The sequence below is a fragment of the Nothobranchius furzeri genome, chromosome 4 (genome assembly GCF_043380555.1).
Source record: "Nothobranchius furzeri strain GRZ-AD chromosome 4, NfurGRZ-RIMD1, whole genome shotgun sequence".
In the NCBI taxonomy this organism is placed as follows: domain Eukaryota; kingdom Metazoa; phylum Chordata; class Actinopteri; order Cyprinodontiformes; family Nothobranchiidae; genus Nothobranchius; species Nothobranchius furzeri.
In genome coordinates, this window is record NC_091744.1 from 84453379 (window position 1) to 84475591 (window position 22213).

General features: G+C 45.0%; 1 protein-coding gene across 3 annotated transcripts in view; it reads right to left on the minus strand.

Moving 5' to 3' along the window:
* Positions 1 to 22213, minus strand: part of kiaa1549la (KIAA1549-like a) — a 134346-nt gene that overhangs the window by 31867 nt on the left and 80266 nt on the right. For 2 of the 3 annotated variants that reach the window (XM_070550536.1, XM_070550535.1), the window contains exons 10-13: positions 21413 to 21584; positions 13550 to 13710; positions 11887 to 11922; positions 3121 to 3311 (exon numbers count right to left, since the gene is read on the minus strand). In XM_070550536.1, coding sequence (XP_070406637.1) covers positions 3121 to 3311; positions 11887 to 11922; positions 13550 to 13710; positions 21413 to 21584 — 560 coding nt within the window. The remainder of the gene's footprint in view (positions 1 to 3120; positions 3312 to 11886; positions 11923 to 13549; positions 13711 to 21412; positions 21585 to 22213) is intronic. The other variant, XM_070550537.1, reaches the window with a different exon arrangement.

The following is a 22213-nucleotide window of genomic DNA, read 5'->3' on the forward strand; positions in this document are numbered from 1 at the left end:
CACTCGGGTCATGGGGAGCTGGTTCCTAACTCCTGAACTTAGGCAAGAAGCAGGGGACAATCTGGACAGGTCTCCAGTCCCTAACAGGGGCACACAAAGCCACTCACCTCTAGGGTCAGTTTAGAAACTCCATTTAATCTGACATGCATGTTCTTGTCTGTGGGGGGGTGGGGGGGCTGGAGCACCTGGAGAAAACCCACGCATGCACTGGGAGAGCATGCCAACTCCATTCAGAAAAGCTGTAGCTGGGATTTGAACCTGTGACCTTGCTGTGAGGCTACCAACTGTGCCACCATGCAGCCCAATGCATGTCTCCTTTTCTATTTTTATAATAATCTAAATTGTCTGTTTGCAAAATTACATAAGATTTAATTACTGTTCAAGCAACTCCTGTTGATCCACAGAAATGTTAAAAAAAGCTCTTTTTTCATGTGCAGAAGCACCAAAGTTAGACTCATCTCTCCTAACATCCACATATCAAGCACGTATCCGTCTGTAAATGAACCATTCTGTATGTTTTACGTCTATAAACGACCCCTCATTAACTCTGGAATTATGTTTAGATCACACCAATCTGTCGGAGTCTAAACTGTTTACCCGTAGCTTCTCTCGGGCTCTACGCTGATGCACAAACAAACCCCGACGTATGGCATCCGCCGCTGCGAAGCTCGAGGAATTACAACAGGTTTGTTCAGATCCTCCAGCAGCTGCTGGAGAACTTAGCGGCTCAGGTTCACGGGGCTTCCAGCTGAGAACAGGAAGTCTGACTGGTTTGTTGTTTCGGCTCTTCACCTGAGCACAAACACAGCTTTTAGTCCTGATGTGAATCAACAACGTTCTCGTGAATCAGGCATAATGAAGTCAGCGGCGATGCCTTGTTCTGGTCCTGACAGCCGTCACAGGAAGAGCTAATTATTACTTCAATTTAAAACCAGACAGTTTAGACATGAGTAACCTTCATGCTTCGTCTCGCTCACTTGCTCCATTGCTCTTTGTTCCTGATGAACCTCTTCAGGGCATCTCTGCAAACTAAAGCTAATGCATACCGAAAATGTTGTCACGGTAACTGGTGTAGCGGTAAACCCCGGTAAAAAAGTGGACAATAATAATAACCGTCTTGTTTTTTTTTTTTAATATATTATCTCGGTGGGTTACCGTGGCTGCGGTGTAGGCGCGTGACCCTTACCAGCCACCGTATCATCTGCTGAAGTTGCCGGCGGCACATGCGCACTTTGTTGTTTACAACCAAAACTTTCTTGAAGCTAAAGCTGAAATAATGGCCAAAGGAGGAGACGGCAGCGCTCAGGACATTTATTATCCCTCAAAGAAGACAAAGTGGGAAGTACGGGCATCTTTTGGATATTTGAAGAATGCCGAGGGACAGTTGATAGAAGACGGCAACCCTGTTTGCAGCACGTGCAGAAAAAGTGTCTGTGAAAGGCAGCAACGCTTCAAATCTCATGACACATCTGCGTGACCATCACCCACAACTCTACAGTCAACGCAAGGAGAGCTAACGTTAGCGCTTTAGCTAAAATGCGTGATCCGAGGATTTGGGTTGAGGGAGAACGCAACGAGTGGCTATATAAAGCAGCCGCAGCGCCGCTACCTGCATATAAACCGTGTCGCGGACACCGCCATGTTGAAATGACGCTATGCATTACGGGGCTCCCAGGGGCAGATAAGAGTTGGTCTCTCTCCGAGAATAATTATGAATTTAACAATGATTACTGCCTGATGACATTTTCCCACATCTGCAAAGCTCACTGGAAGGACACAAACCGAGGACGATATTTTCCTGATATAGGGTTTATTACTCAAGTAAGGGTAAAAAAGTATCTGATTAGAAGGCTACTTGAGTACTGAGTATCATCTGATGTAATATTTTTTAAAATGATGACATCAAACAGACAAAAAATAAGAAGTTATGGGCAAATATTGGTATTTTAAAGACTAAAGGGGGAAAATGTAAACAAATAAACAACATAATTACAAAATAACACATTTTAGACAACATTTAGACACAAACTGACGACAATATTTTCCTGACATACAGGGTCTATTTAGTTGTCTGAAAATGTAGCACGTTTAAAAAGAAAAACCACAATAATACCGAAGACCATGATAATTTTGGTCACAATAACCGTGAGGTTAAATTTTCACACTGTGGCAACCCTGCTCTGATCCCATCACGGGATCAGAAATCAGGCCCGATCGTGTGATTTTGGGTGGATGAGATCAAATTTAACCTTATGAAACAACAAGCTTGACCTTTTAAATCCACCCTCAGATAGAGAATTTCAAACAGAACAACCACAGCTTTATTTTTCCTTCAACAAGTTCCTCTAACATCAATATTCAGTGTTTAATGAATGACAACAACACTGTAATTTATGGCAGCTCAGAAATCCAGAAAAGTCTCAGAGTAAAGCTTCTGCTGCTCCAACTTCAACAGGCGAAGGGTGGTTCTATGCTAATGTCCTTATTTGTGACATCACAAATGGGGACTTTTTTAAACGGATCGTTTTCAGGCACATATTGCATAAAACCAAACAGTGACAAAACAAAAAAAGAACCAAATGGATAGTTTGGACATGTTTGGAGAGTTTAGCAGTGGAGACATGCATGGCAGCACAAACAAATGCAAAAGGTGAGTTTTGTATAATATGCCACCTTCTAGCATTTGTGATCATCGAGCTGGATGCCAGTCTCACGAAACACACTTACCTCTGTTTTTACATCATAGTGAGAACAATCTGTAAAGTTTTCAGCACTTTGCAGCATGAAGGACCTCATTAAGCGAGTACAAATATTCATGAAACTCCCACAGATTTTCTCCAACCAGTCAGAGGAGTTTTGTTGTCCCAGAACAATTATTCTGTTGTCCGCAGAAACAACAAACAGACCAGAACAGATCGGGGCAGTGGAGAAACGAGCCCTAGAGTCTTCTCAGGTCTGGACCGTCAAACAGGCTCCAGCATCCCATGTTGAAATGATTTTAAGCTTCATGCTTCCTGTATTCATTATATCGCACAACACGTTCACACACAGACAGAAAACCCTGAATTCATGTGAGATGTTTGGGTAAAGATGCACATCAGATATGAAGATCATTCTTACCCTCCTTTGTGAAGATCCGCAGATGGAGGCCTTTTATTTGCCGTCCCTTCCTGAAGGACTTTTTTATCCAACGAAAGCAACAGCGGAGCGTCTCGAACAGGAAGCCCTGAAACCAGTGTCTCCTTGGTAACCGAGATGGTCTCATCATTTCGACCCATGTGCTTCTTAGCGTAGTCGAAGCCCTGGACAGGCTGGTGGGCACGTGAAAAACAAAACACGAGTTACTAACAGAAGTCCGACCGAAGAGGCCTTTAGTGTCCTTACTGCGCCACAACAGGCAGCTAAAGACGTTCAGACGAGCAGCCGACAAACTGAAGCACATGCAAGAGTCCTACCGAACATGGAACTGTACATTTTACCAGCCGATGGAACAAAAGACTGGAATTCTACGTGATCAACAACCTGCAGAAAAGATCAATGAGTATAAAACGCCAGCAAATATGCACAATTACAACGTTCAGGCAACACGTAGCAGAGAGGTTTGAGGATCCATTTGCACCTCAGATTCAGTCAAAAAGGATAAAAAACAAGGTATATGTTTGGGTATGTGTATTATTTTAGAACGTAGAAATCATGAGACTTTTGTTATGCAGAGAAACGAAAACCAGAGCACATTCTGGGGGGGGGGAGAGCAGTGCACTACCAACACTATCTATAGTGGGGACGGTGTGCTGCTGACCTCGACTCGGGACGTTGTGGATTGGTGGGCAGAATACCTGTAAGACCTCCTCAATCCCACCGACATGTCTTCCAGTGAGGAAGCAGAGTCTGGGGACTTTGGGTTGGCCTCTCAAATCTCTGGTGCTGAGGTCACTGAGGTGGTTAAAAAGCTCCTCTGTGGCAAGGCTCCAGGGGTGGATGAGATCTGCCCGGAGTTCCTTAAGGCTCTGGATGTTGTGGGGCTGTGTTGGCTGACGCAGCTCTGCAATATCGCGTGGACATCGTGGGCAGTCCCACTGGACTGGCAGAACGGGGTGGTGGTCCCCTTATTTTAAAAGGGGGACTGCAGAGTGTGTTCCAACTACAGGGGGATCACACTCCTGAGCCTTCCTGGTAAGGTCTATTCAGGGTTCTGGAGGGAAGGGTCCGCTGGATTGTTGAACCTCAGATTCAGGAGGAGCAATGTGGTTTTCGTCCTGGCCATGGAACACTGGACCGGCTCTATACCCTTAGGGGGATCCTGGAGGGTGCGTGGGAATTTGCCCAACCAGTCTACATGTGTTTTGTGGATTTGGAGAAGGTGTTTGACCGCGTCCCTCGGGGGGCCTGTGAGGGGTACTCCGGGAGTATGGGGTACCAGGCCCTCTGATACGGGCTGTTAGGTCCCTGTATGACCGGTGTCAGAGCTTGGTCCACGTTTCCGGCAGTAAGTCGGGCTCGTTCCCAGTGAGGGCTGGACTCCGCCAAGGCTGCCCTTTATCACCGATTCTGTTCATAACCTTTGTGGACAGGATTTCTAGGTGCAGCCAAGGTGTGGAGGGCATCCGTTTTGGTGGCCTGAGGATCGGGTCTTTGCTTTTTGCAGATGATGTGGTCCTGTTGGCTTCATCAGAACATGATCTTCAGCTCTCACTGGAGCGGTTCACAGCCGAGTGTGAAGCAGCTGGGATGAGAATCAGCTCCTCTAAATCTGAGACCATGGTCTTAATTCGGAAAAGGGTAGAATGCCTTCTCCGGGTCAGGGATGATCTCGGGGTCTTGTTCACGAGTGACAGAAAACTGGAGTGTGAGATCGATAGGCGGATTGGTACTGCGTCTGCATTTATGCGGGCGTTGTACCGGTCTGTCATGGTGAAGAGAGCTGAGTCATAAGGCGAAGCTCTCGGAGTAGACCCGCTGCTCCTCCACATCGAAAGGAGACAGTTGAGGTGGCTCGGGCATCTGGTCAGGATGCCTCCTGGACGCCTCCCTGGTGAGGTTTTCCGGGCACGTCCAACCGGGAGGAGACCTAACGGTAGACCCAGGACACGCTGGAGGGACTATGTCTCTCACCTGACCAGGGAACGCCTTGGGATTCCCCCGAAGGAGCTGGCCCAAGTGGCTGGGGAGAGGGAAGTCTGGGCCTCTCGACTTAGGATACTGCCCCGGCGACCCGATTCCAGATTAGCAGATGAAAATGGATGAATGTGAGATTCTGAGTGCACGTAAGGTTAGGCAGCGTGGGCACTCAGCTGATGGTGTGGTTAATAATTCATCAGTCACACACACACACAATCAATCAATCAATCAAATTTATTTATAAAGCGCTTTTCAAACAAAGTGCTTTACAAAATGACCCCAGATTCCCATAACAGGTTAAAAACATTAACAGAAATATGCAAGCACACACACACACACACACACACACACACACACACACACCGCTGAGCTGTCGGTGAGCTGCTGAACACGTGGCTGCTGCCGTGGAGGAGACTCGTGGAAGTACATGCACATTTCTGTAAATCAAACACAAACTCCAAAGAGCCACTCTGCTTTGATGTGAATCAACCAACTGCATCTGTTACCCTCTGAAACGATGCGTGTCAGTTCTTTGTTGTGCGAACGAGAAGGCAAACACTAATTTGTTATTGCGGTGCTCCCAGATTCAGAAACAAGTTAAAGTGCCCATTTTTGACAAATGAAGAAAGGCAGCATGCAAGAAAGGAGGGAAGCAGAAAATGTTTTTCTTCAGGAAACGTTTTGACTGTTCAGCAGACCGTCAGCAGTGTTCCAGATGCATATAAAGTAGGAGTTTCACCACACATTCAGCTCACAAGACCCCGACACACAACAGTGGGTTCACCAGAATGAGACGAGGAGAAATATTTGGAAGATGGGTAAGAAGTTTTGATCCTTTTACAAGAAAATGGCAGATTTCAGCTCCCTCTTCGTCTTTTAGGAATCACAAAGACATTCTGTAAACGCTGCATCAAGGTCCCGGTGAGAGAGCCCCAACAGGTGACGCTGATGTCACCTGTTAACCTGGACAGTAATCCTGCAAAGCTCTGACTCAAAAATATACCAGCTGCTGTGGATTGGTGAGGCTCCATAGGATTTCTAAACAGGGATCAGGTCAGACTCTTGATTTGAACTTGGAAGCTGAAATCCGGGACTCTCACCACAACCGCTTCCTGACTGAAAGTCAAAGTTCTTCTTGTTTGGTTTGCTCATTATAGACCCTTTTACTACCTACGTCATCAAAAGGTGCGCGCGCAGCCTGGCAACGAGAGTGAAGGCTTCCTCATTCACACTCGATACTAAAACAGCGTTTTAAACCCTTTGTTTTGAAGTTCTGAGCACATAAAAATGCCGGGTTGTTGCGTGTATGGATGCCAGAATCGCTTCTCTTCAAGCAGCGGACTGAAACTTTACAGAATTCCGAAGGGAGCGCATCCATTTCAACTAAATCGGAGGCGTCTGTGGCTGCAGGCCATCAAAAGGGTTGAAGAAAACTGGACTGAAAACACGATCCGAAATGCTCGAGTTTGTAGCGCCCACTTTATATCAGGTAAGGTAATTATGTACTAAGGTTACATATAAATGTATACGCTTTATTTCATGCTTCAAATTAACATTTCATTCTAATTCATCTGTATTTCCCCACTGCTAAAATCAAGCCTATGCTGTCGAGAGCCCACCTGGAGCGGGTACTGCATGCCTTTGTAATTTCTCGGCTTGACTACTGCAACTCTCTCTACGCAGGGTTGTGTCAGTCATCACTGCGTCGCCTACAGGTTGTGCAGAACAGCGCTGCCAGGTTCCTGACTGGGACCAGGAAACGGGACCACATCAGTCCAGTTCTGGCCTCCCTGCACTGGCTTCCGATTTCCTATCGCTCACAATTCAAAATACTCGTCTTTGTTTATCATTTCTTCCAGGGTGGTGCTCCCCCCTATCTAGCCACACTCCTGAACAAACATTCCCCATCACGCGCTCTGCGCTCCTCTGACCAAGGCCTGCTCGCTGTCCCTCGTTCTAGGTGTCGTACCCGCGGGGACCGGGCTTTCTCAGTCCTAGCACCATCTCTCTGGAACCAGTTGCCACCCTCAGTTAGGCTGTCCCCTTCTCTGCCAGTCTTTAAGAACCACCTAAAAACACACCTCCTCCGCTTGGCGTTTCCAGAACATGTTTGATTTTGGCCCTCTTTTATGTTGAATCCATTCCACAGTTTTCATTGGTACACTCAATCCATCCACTCAATCCAATTGTGTTTCACACATTTGTATTTTACCGGAATGTTTCATCTATCTTGTTATTTCCATTTTGTATTTTGTAATTTGAATTTCTTTTATTGTTGATTTATTCAGTATAATTACTTACAACTGTACCATGTTCAGCGCTTTGGGCTTCCTGACAGGGTTGTGGAAGGCGCTTTATAAATAAAGCTTTGATTGATTGATTGATTGATTGATTGCATATTAGTATAAACTGTATTTCTCTAAAATTAACACGATTGTACTCTGAGCACGCTAAAAAAAGAAACCTATGCTATACTCACCCTGCCATGCAGGTACAGTTGGCTGTGAAGACGTAGTTCTCTGGTTTGTTTACTATGACCCAAGCCTCGTACGTAGCTGTCTTGTGTCCTTGTCTTTGGCTAGGAAGGACTTCTGCCTTCAAGACGCAAAACTCAGAGTCTATGTCGTGATGTTTTACTTTCTGTACGTGGCCACAGACAACATAGTTGTATGCATCTAACCATTTGTATGCCCGTAGCGTCTCACGTGTGTACTTACTGGGCCTCTCCACTAAAAACGTATATATATCGGGCCACTGGATATCTGGCCACGCACCTACATCTTCCACCCATTCCGTAATGCCACAGGGATCCGGGAGTCTGTTGCCATTCGTTAAAGTGAGTTTAATAATATAACATTCAAGATTTGCCGGTGATAACCCCGCAGCGTAGCTTGATAACGCCTGACACAACGCCATTCTCTGTTGCCAAGCTGCGCGCGCATTCTCGCTGACGTCATATTGTTTACAAACAGTAAAAGGGTCTATTTGCTAGTGAAATTTTTCTATGTCTCGGTGTATTCAGCAGTAAAACCAGTGATAATATTGGTTCCACTTACTGGGACGCGCCGCGACCGGTTTGAATCACCCCCATAGACTATAATGGATTCTATTTGAAGCAGCGACGTTCCACCGCCGTGCAACGCCGCTGACGATGCACATCTTTACCATGAACAGAACTAATCATGACAGATTTGTGTGATTTCATCATGTTTAGACTGTTCTAATTCTTGGGTTGTTGATGCAGATCCAACTAAAGCTGCGGCGTGTTGGGAGTAAAGGATTCATCGTTCTGCTTCTGGATGCTGTTCGTGACGACCTGAAGAATCCTGCTGAAGGATGTGACTTTGATGTTTTGTGACTATTACAAACCTTCTTTTTTAATCGTCTCTTCTGCTTAATCTAATCCCCCCACCCCCCTCCACTTCCTCACCCACATCTCTTCCTCTTCCCACTAAAAGTGTGTTGACTTAACAAACGGCCGTCTTTCATCTCGTCTGAGGAGCCCGTTTACTGAAGCAATCGGCTGCAGGTGGACTTCATGGAGCAACGCGAGCGTCAGTCCGTCATACATGAACTTTCATTTGTTTGGAAAACCGACAGAAGAAGTGCAGAGAGGATAAAACGGGGGGGGGGGGGTCCCACCACTCCTTTTTACTCAGAGACGTTGTGAAGCAACACTGAACACGACCCCACGGTGCTGCTGAGCCATCTCCCCTCTTCGCCATCAAACAGAAGCTTCTGTTCTTGTCTAATTTTAGCGTCCACCAACAGCAGCCTGATGATGTGCAGCAGATGGACGAGATGTGCTCTATTCCCCCGAGTGGCCATATTGATTCAAAGTCAGCTCTAACAGGGCAGAGAGCACGACTGAACCCGAGTTTTGTGTTAAAATTACAAAAGCACTAGATGCCTTTTAAAAAAGAGTGATGTGCACGTCTGCACGGGGACACGGCGCTTAGATCACACCCTCCTGAGGGACCTGAATGATGCAGCAAAATGCAAAACACCTTCTGTCCCCTGAATGGCAGCTGCTGCATTTCACTTGTACTGAACACCTAACAAATGAAAAATGGATTTGTTTTTACTTTTGCTGATTCCACCTCTATTGTGGTCGAGTGCGGTTCGGCTATCTGAGGCAGCTCGGAGGAAGGAAAGGCATTTTAAAGAGCAAGTCACCCCCAAATCACATTTTTTTTGCTGATAAACTATATAAAGGAGTGTCTAATCGTGCTGCAGACACGTGTCGTCAATAATTTGGCACTTCAGTGCATCTTGGTTAAAATTCAAATATTCTGCCTAAAACTGTCAGTGGTGGGCCGTCGTCAGGGAAAAATTCTGCACTGTATTTGAATTTAAATCTGCCACCGCTATTGGCTAAGAGGTATGCTATGATGTCATCTGGTAAATGATGATGTCACAATGCCATTGTGAGCCTGTGTGTGTGTATTTGTTAGCGGCTCCGCCCTCTTGGTCTGCCAAGCAACAGCGTTTGTTGCATTTTTCAAACATGAAGTGGGAGTGAAGTAAGTTTCTTGTAGGGGGTGACTTGCTCTTTAAGCTGTTTAACTTGGACCAAGCATTTTAGGCCACAGATAGGTGTAGCTTAGGGTATCTGTCTATACACCTTATAAGACAATTTAGGTGATGCCATGTTGTTTTTCTGCTATTGACCTGTTTTCTAATAATGTTGTGTTTAATAAAGTGAAGGAAGGAGAGAAAACGTTCCAGCTGCGCAGCGGATGAATGAAGTCCACCGCGTGATGTGGAATCACTCTTTAACACACTCAAACTGAATATAAGCCACGGTATCGATCAGCAGCTTCTGCTTGTCTCGGACGGTGACGGATAGCTCAGAGAGGTGGGAGAGCTTTGCACGCGCGTGCAAACACGAGGCTCCATACCAACAGCGGATTAAACAGATGAGTCTGCTCCTGACTCCTTTTAGCGTTTAGATGTTTTCATCTCACTCCATTAATGGTTATGATAGACCGTGAGCGGTGTGATCCCATCAGGATGTGGCTTAATGCTCACCAGTGAAAATGGGCGTAATCTACGGTTGACGGACATCTGTCCTTGAATTGGATACCAGCGACTCGACTCTACCACTGACTTGCAACGTTGATGTTTTATCTCCACAAATAACACGAGCCTGGAGGAGTTCTGCTGTGTGGTGGAGTTGCTAACGATAACGGTTAGCTTCTACTAGCTGAGACCTGGACGCTAAGCCAACAACAGCCTTCCCCGTCGTGAGTCAAGATGGGTGAGTCCATGAATGTTAGTGACAGTGTGACGTAGATCTGTCAGGATTTTCTATCCTAGAGTTTCACCGTCTGTTTTCTGTCAGAAGCTAATGCAGGAGATAGGTGTAGGAGACTATCTTCATGTTCAGCCTGCATGAAAAACCAGAGTGACTCACTAGAATCTTACAGTACGTTCATTCTGCGAGTTGCAATGCATAATTCGGATTTTTTGTTTGCATGGCTGTTTAACTTATAACTTAAACGCAACCACCAATCGTAGAGTCCCTTGTGAGCCTCATCCCACAAACATCCCTGGATATAATAACTTATCAGCCTTAAAAGGTTTTATTTTATATTTCAGTGTTAGCACATTGCCACAAGCAGGTCTGCTAAATATTTATCTCATTTGCTTATAGATGCCAGTTCTCTGGTTGGGGAGAGGGTAAACACCAATGTGGTTAAAATACAGAATTGTAGCCTCCCGGCTCCACTTAAAAAACCCCATAGTTCCAGATCCTGTTAATATTTGATGCCCCCTGTTGCAAAAAACAAAACAAGACACATTAAATGTTTACCAACGATTGTGAGAGCAAATAAACCTGGAGCTGGAAAATTTTAAGAGAGAGAGAGAGAGAGAGAGAGAGAGAGAGAGAGAGAGAGAGAGAGAGAGACAGAGAGAGAGAGAGAGAGAGAGAGAGAGAGAGAGAGAGAGAGAGAGAGAGAGACAGAGACAGAGACAGAGACAGAGACAGAGAGAGAGAGAGAGAGAGAGAGAGAGAGAGAGAGAGAGAGAGAGAACTTTTTTCTGGGAGGTTTACACCCTGCTGTGCTCTGAAGTTACACCATCTCCATTACTGACTAAAAATGTCCCACCTCCCCTTCCTTACATCCATCTCTCTGCTCACTTTGCATCTCGAGGGATGAGAAGGAGAACGTCTGAACCAAAATAACTCATCCTCCATCAAAGCAACAAGTGATGGCGTCTTTAAGGAGGCTTTGATATTTAAAGGATTTTATCAGCTGGTTGTTGGTGTCCTGCTTCTAATTCAACCTCGCAGGATTCCTGACGAGCCGCTGTGGGCAGAAGCAGCTTTAACTGCGAAGGTAAAACTGGTTGTTTCCGCTGAAGAATCAGGATCAAATCAATTTGTGTGAATGCTCATAAATAAAATCAGGTGTTAAAGCCTCCCCCTTTTGGAAACCATGTTTATGGCTCGCCTCCGGCCAGCAGGACTCAGCTCATTCGCCTTTAATTGAATCCATCGGCTCGTACCTCAGCAGCTTAAATCTTGGGAAAACTGCTTTTTTTAAACATGCCGTCATTGCCACCAACCCATTCCTCTTATTGATCGCCCGGTGATGAGACGGGTGGGAGTAAGTCATGTCCACGACGACAGAGCATGCAGGAAGCAGATGCAGCAGCAGCAACAACAACAACAACAACAACAACAACAGGCAAAATTACAATAAAACTGTACAGCAAAACGTGTATTTTGCTGTTCCACCAAGCAGCTGTTTCATTAAATACCTGGTGGTGGTAACTGCCCTCCCTTCGATATGACGTCTGAACAGGGAAAAAGTCAAAGGGAAAAAGTCACCAAGAGGATAGGAAGGAAGGGGTCGAGGCTGCAATGGTTGTGGGAGGATTCTCGTGTTTCCTTTATCGTTTTCTTCCATAGAAATAAATTCTCAGCAATTAAAATGAATAAAGCACAAGGAGACAGAACCGCTGTTCTTCTACATGTGGTGCCATCTAGTGGTGACTCTGCATAATGCACCCAAGTGACTGTTGATGTTTGGTTTGTGTACGTTGCAGCTGCTTCTTTAAAAGGTAAATCTCAACACTCCTGTTTTGGTTCAGTGGGAGGAAACTGGAGTACCCACACATGCAGCTGGGATTTCAACCTGCAACCATCTTGCTGCGTGGCATCAGTGCTACCAACTGCGCCACCATGAGGCCATAAATCTACATGGATTACAATTTTTTATGAACAGTTCATCCAAATAAAGGGATATTTCAGCCATTTTGAGCAGCGTTTCTTTTAGAAAGCAAAACCAATCGCTGTCTTACCTTTTGTGGCTAGCGTCCTGAACAGCCTTAGCTTAGGGCTATAGATCCACATCCAACAGGTCTGCTCAGCTACAACAACTCTAATCTCCACTGTTTAAATCCAGTCAGTCAAAACATAACTTTATAAAGATTTATGTTAATTTATGCTAATTTGGTAACAAATGTTATAAGATTCCTGCCAGATCTAACTCTGGATGAACCACTCATAACAATTCCAGGTAAATAATCCCATAATGTATTTATCATTATCGTTCATAACATACTGTTTGCGTGACCTGTTTATAAATCTTTGTGCAGGTCTCAGCTGCAGTACCATGGCAGCGATCCACCTTGGTCAGACTAGCTGTTAGCTCATCAGCCCTGAAGGATGGAAACTCCATTTCTCCAAACAAAGGCCATTCAGGTAGTCATTTAAAAAGGATGAGATGGTAAAAAGGTAGGGCTCAAATGTGCTCAATCAGACCCCCAACCAAGGTTTGGCCAAAAGACGTTTCATCACAGAGTGAAACAATTACTGCAGGTCTAACTAGGATATGAGATGCCGCATTCCAATTCTGAATTTTAGCATCCAAGCTCAATGCTTCAGCATAAAAGAGGCTCTTAAGTGCCTCTCCAACAGCAGCTGTTCAGTATCCATGACAACCATCTGACCTGATCTGGTAACAGTTTATTAAAAACACGCTCACAATGACTGAGTGGTTTTCAGGTAACCACTAATAAGCTGAAATGATGGGCCGAACATCGGCCTTAGGGTCCCTTCCACTGCAGCGAGCTGCTCCTCTTTAGCAGATTTGCAGCATGCATGATTAGTAACGACCACGGGCTTCTGGGTAGTGGGAAACAAATGACTGGAGCCTACAGAGATGAAATTCATTTTTCTGACCCGCAGGAAAAGCTTGACACAATCAGTTTTCTGTCTGACGTGTCCCTTGTGACGTGGTTATGTAATCTTATCACAACCATGGAGCAGATTAAATCTCTGGGATTGAGTGAAGCTGTGAACGTCTCCGGGTGACAAAAAAAAAACAGCTAATTTATAGTGGAAACAGTACGTGAGGAAGGAGAAGAAAAATAACAAAAGGTGTAAGAAGGACAAAAGATAAAACCAAAGATTTTTTACCTTGGAGCGGCTTTTGAAGGTCCTGAATGCTCCCGTTTTGAAAATGACCCGGTTCCTCTTACAGACGATGAAGGCCACCATTCCGATCACGACCATCAGTAAGAAGAGAGGCGTCAGAACGGCCATGATCCACAGGTTGCCAGGTGGCGTCTTTACCACAGCTACACACACACACACACACACACACACACACACACACACACACACACACACACACACACACACACACACACACACACACACACACACACACACACACAAGTCAAATTCTGTGGATTAAACAAAACAAAACAAGCACTGCAACACAAGGTGTTCCTCAGGGCTGTTTCCCCGGTCCTCTTCTGTTTGATATTCATTGGTATGAAGTATGACTTATTTGCTTAAAAATAGAAATCAGAGTGTGCAGTTTTTATGTTGTTTATATTAATTTATAACAGTTATAAAAATAAATAATAAAAATACATACAGTACAGGCCAAAAGTTTGGACATGCCTTCTCATTCAGTGGGTTTTCTTTATCTTCATGACCATCAAGGCATCAAAACTATGAATGAACACATGTGGAGTTTTGTACCTAACCAAACAATGTGAAATAACTGATGTTACATCCACCAGTTTTGCCGGATGCCTGGAAGGCCCCGCCATGTGGTTACAGCTCTGTTTACAGTGGACACATTTCAGCACCTTGGACAGCGCCGTGCTAGCGCCCCGACAGACCGCTGCGAGCTGTTGGAACAGGGGTGGGGAACGTCCGGCCTGAGGGCCGAATACGGCCCGCGAGACCATTTTAACCAGACCGCCAGACCAAAAACCTTTAGAATTTATCAATGAAAATTTGTTTTAGAAAGTTGGGGGGGGAAATGAAATTTTCAGCGATAAAACAGATGGAGTTGTATGTCCGAATTAGGCTCAGAGTCAGTGAATGCACCATGAGATGAACGTCATTATGTGACTGAGACAGACGACTAAGCATTAATCATGGCTGCTGTCAAGAAGAGGAAGGTGGAGCCAGAATGCTGTGGATTCCAGGAAAAATTGACAAATTATTGTTTTCTTCGTTGAAGTGAAAGGCAAGCCAGTGTGCTTAGTTTGTGGTGATGCGCTGGCAGTAATGAAAAAGGCGAATCTCGAGCGCCATTACACTTCAAAACATGGTAAACTTGCAGAGTTAAAAGGACAAGTGTGCTTGGATAAAATAAGTGCTCTTCATCGGAGTTTGACTGCTCAACAAGCAGCTTTCACACGTCCACAGACTGACAGAGAGAATATTACGCGTGCAAGTTTCGAGGTGAGTGCATTGATAGCAAAGAAGGTGAAACCGCATGCTGAAGGAGAGTTTGTAAAGGAGTGCCTCATAGCTGCCGCAGAGCTGCTCGTCCCCGACAAGGTGCAATTATTTCAAAGCATCAGTTTGTCTCGAAGAACCGTGTCTGACAGGATTGCTGATATGGCACAAGATATTAAAAATACACCGAAGGACACTGCAGGAAACTTTGAGTATTTTTCTTTGGCCCGTGATGAGACGACAGACATCGCTAACACGGCACCAGCTAGCGATTTTTGAAACAGAGGAGGAGTTACTGTCTTTGCAAGCCATGCACGGCACTACTAAAGGTGAAGATTTGTTTCAACAAGTTGTTGTGGCAATGAACAATTTTGAACTGCCATTCAAAAAGCTGAGCGGGATCGCCACTGATGCAGCACCTGCAACGGTTGGAGGTCAGAAAGGACTGACTGCATTGGTAAATGCTGCAGCCAGATTCCTTTCCAATGCAAATAAACGCTGTCACATCACTCCCATTCCGGCTGATCTACACTGGAGTAATCTCCTGTAAAGGAGTTTGGGTCCTCCGATTTGGAGGTGTAAGGATCGTGGTTGTTTTAAAGGAATGTTCTCTCTCTCTCTCTCTCGTGGGTTTTTAGAGGACACGCTGCGTTTTGAGGCCGTGCCTCCTCCTCCCCTTTGTTTAGCCGTTTTTAGTTCTCTTCAGCTCCTGCGGGTTGATTTATGTTATTGATTAAAAGACTGTTTATTGTTTATTGAATGTTTTGACCCTTCCCCTGAGTTTCAGGGAGATTTTGAGCTATTTATGTCGCCCGGTGCTGTTGCAGGAGACCATCCGGAAGAGCTTTTAAAACTAAAAGCAGTTGAAATCACCTTAACTGTCTCGCCTTTTGTTACGTTTCAACCCCATACCCTCCTGGACATGAGGGGGTAGTAACAACTGAATACATGTTTTATATTCTGTTTTCTTCAAAATAGCCAGCCGTTGCTCTGATTACTGGACCACCTCTTGAAGCTCATCAGGATAATGTGAGTTTGATTTGATGCCGTCGTTGTCTTCCTCCGCTTATCCGGGTCCGGGTCGCGGAGCAGCATTCCAGACCGTCCTCTCCCCGGCCACCTCCACCAGCTCCTCCGGCAGGACCCCAAGGCGTTCCCGGACCAGATTGGAGATGTAACCTCTCCAACGTGTCCTGGGTCGACCCGGGGGCCTCCTGTCGGCAGGACATGCCCGAAACACCTCCCCAGGGAGGCGTCCTGACCAGATGCCCAAACCACCTCAACTGACTCCTTTCGATCCGGAGGAGCAGCGGTTCTACTCAGAGTCCCTCCCGAATGTCCGAGCTCCTCACCCTATCTCTAAGGCTGAGCCCGGCCACCCTACGGAGGAAACTCATTTGGGCCGCTTGTATCCGCGATCTCGTTCTTTCGGTCATTACCCAAAGCTCATGACCATAGGTGAGGATTGGGACGTAGATCGACCGGTAAATCGAGAGCCTGGCTTTCTGGCTCAGCTCCCTCTTCACCACGACGGATCGGTTGAGCGTCCGCATCACTGCAGACGCCGAACCAATCCGCCTGTCGATCTCCCGATCCCTCCTATCCTCACTCGTGAACAAGACCCCCGAGATACTTAAACTCCTCCACTTGAGGTAGGACCTCTCCCCCGACCCGGAGTTGATTTGATGCCTTCAGTGAGAATCTACCAAAGTAAAGGGTCATGAAAAAAAGACAACACATTGAATGAGAAGGTGTGTCCAAACTTTGGTTCTGTACTGTATACATATTTACATATTTAGCATTTTGCTTAAATAATGTTAAAATGACCATTTCCTTCTTTATCAAATTGTCTTTTTTTTTGCTGCCCGTTTTAGAGAATTGTGGAGGATTTTCCCTCACTGCCATTAATATACGGCCTTGTTAGGATATAGAAACCGACGTGTACATGGTAACATTCCGGTATTCCGACGTGTTTTACCTTACCCACGCACATTTTCATGACAGGAAAGTAAAACACTACGCAACCCAAACCATATCCAGTGTTCCTAACTTGGTTATCTACTACATAACTTCATTTTGAGCTTATCAGTCAGTGGCACGTGCTTTCAAAATGAGAGGGAATGTATTTGGTTTCCAACGAGCCCAAAATGAACAAGTTTCACAAGAATATTCTGCTCTGTTCCCAAACTCAGCACCGTCAGCAGGAGCTGTGAAGACTGCTGCTTTGTTTTTGCTCCTGTTTGATAATTCTGCAGGATTAAAGGAAAATATGACATTGAAATGTATTTTCCTTTTTTAGCTGCTATAATAAAACATCGTTCCAGCAAACTCAACAAAGTCTCCTCGACAACACAGCTCCGAACAAAGCTGGAAAAGGATCTTTGATTCTGATTTTTGAAGCGGAGCCCTGAAGTTAATTGGGTGCACGTTATGGAAATGCATGTAAATTTATGAAAACCGAAATGCTGCTGAATGTCAGAGTAAGCAAAGCCAGCTGTGCTTTGTAGCTAAATCCTGAGGAACATTTAGACTGGAGCAGCTTCAGCACAATGGCTGCTGAATGACAAATGTGTTCAGTGGTATTTAGATCACATGTGGTTGTGCAGACGCCTGAAATAGATTCTGTGTAAATATGCAAAAGAAAAAACACAATTCCACTTACTTCTCCATTTCCTGTGCTAAATATTTAGACTTATCGTCTAAAATGACAACACATGTTGTCTTAACTGACTCTTTTGTAACTCTGTAAGCATTTCATGAAAAAGGCTGAGTTGAATGTGGGTTTTGAGTTTTATCTTTAAAGGGACATTATGGAAGTGTGACAGCCAAAACATGTATAGAGATAATAAATGTCTTCTTCATACATTCTCCTGCAATGCCCTGGTCCTGCAGAATGAGCCCTGGCATTTTTACTGTGATTGCCTGTTTTTCTGTAAAATCACAGAAAAAGAGAGCTGCTCGGGTCGAGCAGGCTGCTTCATGCGCGTTCACGCTCAGGCATCGCCCGTAGCATTTGCTATCCGTAGCTTTAGCAGCAGAGAGAGAGGCAGTGCCACTTTGTCGCTGTTCCTAACGCCTAGTGACAAAGCTAGCTACATTTCTGAGGACCCTTAGCTACTTTCTGTAGAACTTTCTTCTAGATATTTCCTGCTAATTAGCAACAAAATAGCCATTTTCGCTCCGAACCGTTCTTTGGTTTGACGTTGTTTCAGCTGTCATCAACGATATAAATGTTACAGATACAGAGGATGTCACTGGTGCTGTAGCTCACCTAGTAAGATGTCGGACTCTCGTGCAGAAGACCTGGGTTCAGTTCTGGATGTGAACATAGTTTATTTAGAGTTTCTTTTTTACATTAATGGTATATTTTTTTACAGTAAGATGCCGAAATTTTTATTTGAGACTCGCCGAACGGCATTGAATTCACAGATAAAAAGATGTGGGTTCAACTTTCATTTTGGAACAATTTTTCAAGCAAGGGAAGGGAATGATCTGAGCATGCAGGAGGACTGACCCATCATAAACCTTTGTCGGCTGTGCTGAAGAGAAAGGTACAGAACCAAATTATTTAATTAATTAGCTGGGCGTTCTCCTGTCCTCCGGGCCACACACACACACACACACACACACATGGGACTGTCTCAGCTGTTATTTTCGTTAAGGAGTGTGCACATACAGCATGCGCGCCTCGTGCACGAGCCTACTATTGAAGCTGCCATTACGCTTTGGGCCTGAGGGGGCAATCGCGAGCATGCCCCTTGCGATTGAGTACACCACTGAGTCATGTAACAAGTTTGTGGACCTCTTTGTGGACAAGGTAAGGGTGACAAGGGCCTCTATTCCACCACTTAAGCATGCCCCCTATACAGATCTCTGTGTTCCAAAGGCACTGGAGGGTTTTCAACCATTAACTCTTGCAGAGCTTGAGGATCTGGTCATGAGACTTAAGCCAACAGGGGCGGTAACTGATGTTCTCCCGGCAAGGCCACTGACAGAAGTTTTTTTCTGTAGTGGGTGATCACGTACTGCAAATTGTAAATAGCAGCTTGATATCTGGGGAAGTCCCTACTCCCCTAAAGCAGGCGATGGTACAACCTTTGCTTAAGAAATCAGGGCTCGACCCAACAATCTTGTCCAATTACAGACCTGTATCTACTCTCCCTTTCATCTCAAAGATCACAGAGAGGGCTGTGTTTATCCAACCGATGTCTTTTCTACAGGAATGGGAAATTGGAGAAGTATTTCAATCTGGGTTTAAACCCTTTCATAGCACTGAATCTGCACTGCTTAAGGTCCTTGAAGACATTTTATTGGCAAATGATTCCGGTGATGCTGTGGTTCTGGTGCTCTTGGACTTGTCATCAGCCTTTGATACCGTTGATCATAACATCCTAATAAACCGGCTGGAGCGGTCTGTGGGCATTACTGGCCAGGCACTTAAGTGGATACGATCTTACTTGACTGGGAGGAGTTTTTGTGTGAGGTTGGGGGACTGTTCCTCCGATCTGGCAGAGCTGCCTTGGGGAGTTCCCCAGGGATCGATTTTGGCCCCACTATTCTTCTCCTTATATCTCCTACCCCTGGGTGAACTAGTCCGTAAACATGACGTGTCATTCCATCAATATGCTGATGATTGCCAGGTCATTTTTCCAATTAAGCGTGGTGGGTTATGCACCATTCAACCTCTGTTGGACTGCCTGGAGGACATCAAGCTATGGTTGGCTCAGAACTTCTTGTGTTTTAACGAACACAAGACTGAAGTTATTCTGTTTACACCACCAAAGATCCCAGGAGGTGCCCAAGGGCTTGATTTTTCCACTCTGGCACTGCATCAGAAGGCGGTGGTCACTAACTTAGGGGTAAAACTGGACGCAGAGCTCAGATTTGATGCTCAAGTGAATGGAATCGTGAGATCTTGGTTTATTCATCTACGCCACATAGCGAAAATTAAGCCTTTTCTGTCCCATAGTCATTTGGAAACTGTAATCCATGCCTTTGTTACCTGCAGGCTGGATTATTGTAATTCGCTATATGCGGGGCTTAGGCAAGCTCCAATAGCACGCCTCCAGGCGGTTCAGAACTCTGCAGCTCGGTTGTTAACATCTACCAGGAGGTCTGAACATATTACACCAGTCCTACGTGCCTTGCATTGGCTCCCTGTTCTTTATCCATCAGGTTTAAGGTCATCCTGCTTGTATTTACGGCGTTAAACTCAGGGGCTCCTAAATATCTTTCTGATATCATCCACCAGCATGTCCCGGTGCGTTCCCTTAGGTCAGCTGACCAGAGTTTACTAACTGTGCCTAGGTACAGCCTGAAGTCTCGTGGGAGTCGTGCCTTTTCAGTACTTGGACCAAGTCTTTGGAATGAGCTGCCAGCTGGTGTAAAACAGGCCAAGCCATTAGAAACCTTTAAAGGAAGACTAAAGACACAGCTGTTCTCGCTGGCGTTTGGACTTTGAAGTTGGGGGAAGTAGGCCGGATATGGACTGTGAACTTGCACTCAGGTTTTCGTATTGTATTTTAAATGGATTTCTTATTGTATTTTAAACGGATTAATTATTGTATTTTAATGGTCATATCTCTGTCCTATTGTGGTGCTTTTTATTGGTGTACAGCGCTTTGTTTGTCCATTTTGGCCATGTGAAAGCGCTTTATAAATAAAGTAGATTTGATTTTTGATGATTTGATAAAAATTCAAAACTCCGTAAAGTCCCTTTAAAAATGGGAATTCACTTTAAAATGCGTTTATTTTTCTCATACATTTAGAATCAGGTAAGGGAAACGCAGATTTGCAGAATACACAAAATTAATTAGTTTAAAACTATTTATGGCTCAAGAAAAAAATATTTGCATAAAAAAATTAGGAAGCAGATTTTTCTGACTAAAACTAGGTCAAAAGAGACGAGTTTGATGAAGAAGAGGTGATTCGTGAACATTAAAGTGACAATATGTAGTTTTTACCATTAATATCTGGAAATATCCATTGAAATGTTGTTGTAAATGAATTAAATGATACCCAGTTGTTGAAAGAAATTGACGGTTTGATAACTTTTGACCACGAAAATCTATTCTAAAATACATGGCAGTAGGTCTAAGTCTATGGGCGACGCCATATTGGGTGCCATGTTTCCTTCTACGGAAGCCCGCGAGGACCGAATGTATTTACTGATTTGTAACAAACGGTTACAGAACTTTCAGCTTTAATAAACGTTTTACACATTTACCTCTTCAATCACTGCCAGTGATGTTCTTTTGATTTAGCTGGAGGTTGCAAACCCAAGGATTTTTGACCCTAACTGGCATCTGTTGGTAAGGTCTTACTTGAACACAAAAATAATGCTTGCTTGCAATGATTTAGGTATATACTGCCCCATATTGCTGAGGAAACTACACACTGTCACTTTAAAGAATAGGAACAAGGGAAATTATGGACAAAAGGCCATAATATTTAATTGACTGATTAATTGGTAATTGGTATTACATTGTTTTACCTGCTTATTAAAGTTGGGTTGGGGTTAGGGTGAACTATGGTGAGCCCTCTCTAGGGTCTGATTTTAAATCATGGCAACAAGCTTACGTTCAGCCTGAACTTGTACGAAGTACCCCAGAGTCAGAGCCATGGTCTGGGAATCCAGACTGCTGAGGGTCTTCGCAGCGACGGCTCCTGTCATGGGCTCTCCGTTCAGCTGGACGTAGTAGGTCATCTCCGCCGGGTTCTTCGGACCTGAAAGCCGACGCATGCTCACCATCTGGGGGGAGACAGATACACAACACTTCTACCGTCAGCCAAACATGAAATCTAAGGCCACATTAAACACGCTTATCTCTTTGCACCAACAGACTGCTGTATCTGTGGCCCAATCAGAACGACTAATCTCTCTCGCTTTGATCAAGCCGAGCGTTTGCTGCAAGATGAATGCGCTCAGTGAAGACACTCGAGTACAACGGAGTCATTTGAGATCCCAATTTCCTTTCATCACACATCAAACACTTTTCTTGGAGCATCACACGGTTTAATCAAGTCTGGTCATTTGATTCTGTCGTAAAAAGAAAGGATATTCGTTATTAACAGGCTGGAGGTTTTCTCAACCCCCCATGGCCCTGTCAGCTCTCTGTAAGCTTCTCCACCCTGCAGCCATGAAACTGGTCATCTGTGAAGGCCATTAAACCTTGAGGGTGTGTGATGCACGAGGCCGGAGGGGAATCACACATCGTCTTCATTTGCACAATATGGGATGCCAAGCAGAGAAGTGACACATGCAGAAAATCACATGCACACAAGTGTCACATTGAGAGCAGCAGGAGTAGGCCCCGAAATGCAGACACCCAGAACGACACGAGGCAGGAGTAGATGGGAATGAAAACATTCCTTTATTAG